The 4,795-nt window shown below is 40.0% G+C and overlaps 1 protein-coding gene across 1 annotated transcript in view; it reads left to right on the forward strand.

Moving 5' to 3' along the window:
- LOC107740765 (mucin-5AC-like) overlaps nucleotides 1–1,945 on the forward strand; it is a gene marked incomplete at its 5' end in the record, with an annotated part of 10,447 nt that extends 8,502 nt beyond the window's left edge. The window contains one exon of the mRNA XM_016553271.1: nucleotides 1,572–1,945. Coding sequence (XP_016408757.1) covers nucleotides 1,572–1,663 — 92 coding nt within the window. The remainder of the gene's footprint in view (nucleotides 1–1,571) is intronic.
- Nucleotides 1,946–4,795: the final 2,850 nt, after the last annotated feature.

Raw genomic sequence — 4,795 nt, forward strand, 5'->3', positions numbered from 1 at the left:
AAATAAGTGACACACACACAGAGCGCTTGCTGAATGACAGAAAGCTGATACCGGTTCCACCGCACGTGCTTTTAAGCTCCCTGGTCTCTACGTCCCCCCGCCTGTGACGTCTCGCCCATCCATTGGACTGATTACACACGTGATTCAGAGCGTGGTCACGCTGAAGGCGTTCCCATAGCGTTTCGACGCAGCTCGAGTTCCTGAAAGGGAACAGTGTGTTCAGTGTGTGACTGCCTTAAGGCTGGATTAGGAATTGTTAAAGCTGACTTTTAGAAGAAGACACCATAAGCTAGTTAGGCTGGTAGTTAGGGGGAGAGGGCCTAGGTTCAAGAGTCATGGTTCGCTACTTCTTTGTTTACTGGAATTGTACAGGGTTTCTGTGGGTTTTATGAAGTTAAATTGAAGACTTTTACAGATCCACAGAAACACTGTCATATACTGGCTAATGTAATCTTTGTGGCTACTTTCTCAAATACAAGATCTGTTGAATTTCAGAATAGGGCATCAATGATAAATACTGAGATATTAGCATGTATGCATGTCCTAAAAATTCGTTTTAATTGAATTAATTAAAAATTAATTTGCAGAGCCAAAATTTTGTTGCGGACTGCAAATAATTTTACTCATTCCTGCCAATAAAGTGGGAAATTAAAACATTCAAACTGAATTTCTTGCATTGAAACTGTGCACTTTTTTGGTTCCACTTTTGACATTCTACTAACTACAAGTAACTTTGCAACTACATGTCAACTATCATTAATTTGCAACTACGTCAATGAACTGTCATTAGAGTATTCATATACTCTTATGTTAAAGGGTTAGTTCACCCAAAAATGAAAATTCAGTCATTAATTACTCACCCTCATGTGATTCCAGACCTTCGTTCATCTTCAGAACACAAATTAAGATATTTTGATGAAATCCAAGAGATTTCTGACCCTGCATAGACAGCAAGGGTATATGCAGGGTCAGAGAGCTCTCGGATTTCATCAAAAATATCTTAATTTGTGTTCCGAAGATGAATGTTTTACAGGTTTGGAACTATATAAGGGTGAGTAATTAATGACAGAATTTTCATTTTTGGATGAACTAACCCTTCACGGTTAGTAGAACAAGTTGACATGTAGTTGCAAAATTACTTGTAGTTAGTAGAATGTCAAAACTGGACTATCGAAATAAATGGTAACCCTATATTTGTTTAAATAGATTAAATGCAAAATTGAATTAAATTTGAAATTGAATCAAGTCAAACTGCCTTGCATTATTGTGTAGGTTATTGCACAACAAAAGTACACAATCTCGCGTCCACATCGTACGCTTTTAGGTTTTTATTAACCTAGTATTTTCACAAACAAATTTCAGAAGATAAATCCGTTATCGCTAATAACATTAGACAGGAATAACAGTTATTCACAATAATGAGATTGAAATTTTTCACGCAGAGAATGAATGCTAATATGAACATGCACATGGATTTTTAGAGTTCAAACTTGCAGTGTTTTTGCTTTAGGCAACATTTCAAAAGGTCAGCGAATTATCATTTCTGTCTGTTTTCTTCTCTTTTAATGCAGAATTTTCATCAGGTGAAGTCAGCAGCAGGATCAGTATGTTGACCGCTTCGTTCCTGGTTGCGGTGTCACTTCTGGTTCCATGGTTTATCTGACCTTAACCACTCATACCAAGATAACTGATTCAGACGGGTCTGAATCTTGCCTTTCACGTCTGATCAAATTAAGGACTCAACTTAAGGATAAATGTAGCTACTGATGCTACTTAATGAGTAGTAATGAAAGTAAAAAATTAAATAATTATATTCTGAGCACTTTAAACTAGATCTAAGCTATAGTGGATTTATAGTGGATCTGTATGTACCTGTATCTGTATGTAAACAATCAGTATTGTATAAAGCACTATATAAATAAAGGCAAATATAAATGTATATAAATGTACTTGCATGTTTTCATAGATTTACTTCAGAACACATCATTGTGCACTTATGTTTTTTTAAATTGGTTAATGGATTATTGATTCCCAGAACTGTTCTATTTTGTAAGAACATTTTATTAAATGCATAAATACAGTACACAGATTTTCAAAATCTAAAGTATGCTGAAATGCTATGCTATTATTGATTCTTCAGAAAAGTGATAAAATATCTATCAGGCATAATCAGGCATCCTTAGAGCATAAGTACTTCATTTAGATTACTAAACATATTAAATAACCATAGACAGAACCATAACTACTGTGCATATTAAAAATAAACTCTATCGACACTCGGACTTCCGGTTTTGCCACCTACGAAATGGCCGTGTTGTGAAGCAGCTATTTGATGGCAGACTCGAAAGGTAAAGGCTGAACCAATAAAAATATGGTGAGCCGATTGCGCAGGTCAAACATCCGCATCTATGGAGTCGCTCAGAGATTTCACATCATCCGTTAGCGTACCTTACGGTCACATACTAGCCAGTCTTGGTTATTAGACAGAGGTAATTGACTAATACTATTAGATGGCCGCTCCTATGCTCACTCGTTCTAAAAGTACTTTTATTTAATCCTCATAGATCTGTACACACTTAAATAAAGCAAAATTATCTCGACACAGGTATGCTCAATATTACAAGCAGGAAACATGCTACGTCATCAAATTCGTCATTTCAAACAATGGCGGCGTCCGAAAGCCTAGGCAGCTGACTTGCTGCCTTATGAGGTAATGACTTTGAAGGCAGCGTTTTTGCACGAAGGCAGCTCATGAAACTGATTTGAGGCAACGTAACGGTTTAATGATCTACAACCAGAGATGAAAACGGGTAAGGGGGAAAAAAGGTGAAAACCGGGGGCATGCTTCACATGGAATTTTTTAAAAAGATATTTGTTTTACATGCTCATTTGTAGTTACTTTAAAGGGCCCCGATTATGGATTTTTGAAACCTTTCATGATTACCTTTCATGCAGTGTGTAACACAGCTCTAAGTGAATGAAAACATCCTGCAAAGTTTTAAATCTGAAAGTGCACCGTGTATAAAGTTATTGTCTCTCAAAAGAAAGAGTCGACTCTGAATCATTGAAACGAGTCGTTTTTAAAACAAATCCCAATCCGTTTCATGTTCACGTCAACATGAAACATTAGCATATTGCCCGCCCACTTTACAACAACATTGTACATTACAAAAATCAAGATTGAATATATTTGGTCAAAATCCCATTTTATAAAAGAATAAGTCTATTTAAGACAATATTGGCTGATTAGGCAAGGCAAGGCAAGTTTATTTATATAGCACATTTCGTACACAATGGTAATTCAAAGTGCTTTACATAAAAGAGAGTAAAATAATCATAAAAATAATCACAAAAATAAAATAAGTGTAACCCCTCTCTCCCGGGTCCTCACCGCCACACCTTGTTCTTGTTCCGAGTGGGTCTCGAACCCGGGTCTCCGGCATGGGAGTCGGACACACTAACAAGGAGGCTAAAGACTGCAGCCTCTAGCGTTAGTCGCTAGTGCGTCTCTTGAGATCAGGGGAGTGAGGTTTACCTGCACAGCACCTACTCGCTGGTGGGCGTGCACGAGGACCTGTGTCTGACCAATAACCTCTCATTCTCAGACGCTTCACAGGAGGGCGCAGCAGCTGAAGGTGACGTCAACAGTCAGTCAGTCAGCACACAGCAACTGCAACACTGACAATGACCCTCTAGGTGTCTTTACACAGCCAAGATAAGGCTGCTCTGTGCCAATGTCACCCCTCTCCCCCGGGTCCTCACCGCCACACCTCGTTCTCGCTCCGAGTGGGTCTCGAACCCGGGTCTCCGGCATGGGAGGCGGGCGCACTAACAAGGAGGCTAAAGACTGCAGCCTCTAGCGTTAGTCGCTAGTGCGTCTCTTGAGATCAGGGGAGTGAGGTTTACCTGCACAGCACCTACTCGCTGGCCTCCGTTACACTCAAACCCCTAAACCTCACTCCCATCAGGGTCATGGCACCAATGTAACCCCTCTCACCCGGGTCCTCACCGCCACACCTTGTTCTTGTTCCGAGTGGGTCTCCGGCATGGGAGGTGGATGCACTAACAAGGAGGCTAAAGACTGCAGCCTCTAGCGTCGGTCGCTAGTGTGTCTCTTGAGATCAGGGGAGTGAGGTTTACCTGCACAGCACCTACTCGCTGGCCTCCGTTACACTAGGAATTTAAAAACTTTGAAAATTATTGAAAAATTGATTTAAAATGAATTTAAGACAGTTAAAAATAGAAAATGATTATATAGACATAAAATACAGTGCGATCATTTTGGGTTGCATAAAATACAGAGCAATACATAAAATACAGTGCAATCAGTTCGGACATCGCACAGTGCTCATTAGTGTTGTAACGGTACCAAAATGTCAGTATTCGGTACCAATACCAGTGAGAATCCACGGTTCTCTGTACCAATTTCGGTACCAAAGCAAAACACAAAAACATGCTAATTAAAAAATTTGACTATACTTTCATTTAATCCAACCATGGCGAGCACTAAGTACTAACTCTGGGACGTTAAGACGGCTTTCAGTGACATTATCCTCTACGGCCAAAGGCCTAGGCTACATACCCCAAAAACTTACCTGTTAGGGCCAGAACTAGCAAACACCCAGCTCTCAATCGAGAGGGGGCTCGACCTACAGCATATTCCCATGCTGGAACAGCTAGCAGTAATTTACTCCGAATTCAGAAAAGGAGTAGCGTGCTCATAGGCAACCCTTTGATAAAGGGGTGCACTGCTAAACACTACCACGAGAACAGCCCACGGAGCGAGGAATCCAAC

Source organism: Sinocyclocheilus rhinocerous, unplaced genomic scaffold (genome assembly GCF_001515625.1).
Source record: "Sinocyclocheilus rhinocerous isolate Xijiao unplaced genomic scaffold, SAMN03320098_v1.1 scaffold1456, whole genome shotgun sequence".
In the NCBI taxonomy this organism is placed as follows: Eukaryota; Metazoa; Chordata; class Actinopteri; order Cypriniformes; family Cyprinidae; genus Sinocyclocheilus; species Sinocyclocheilus rhinocerous.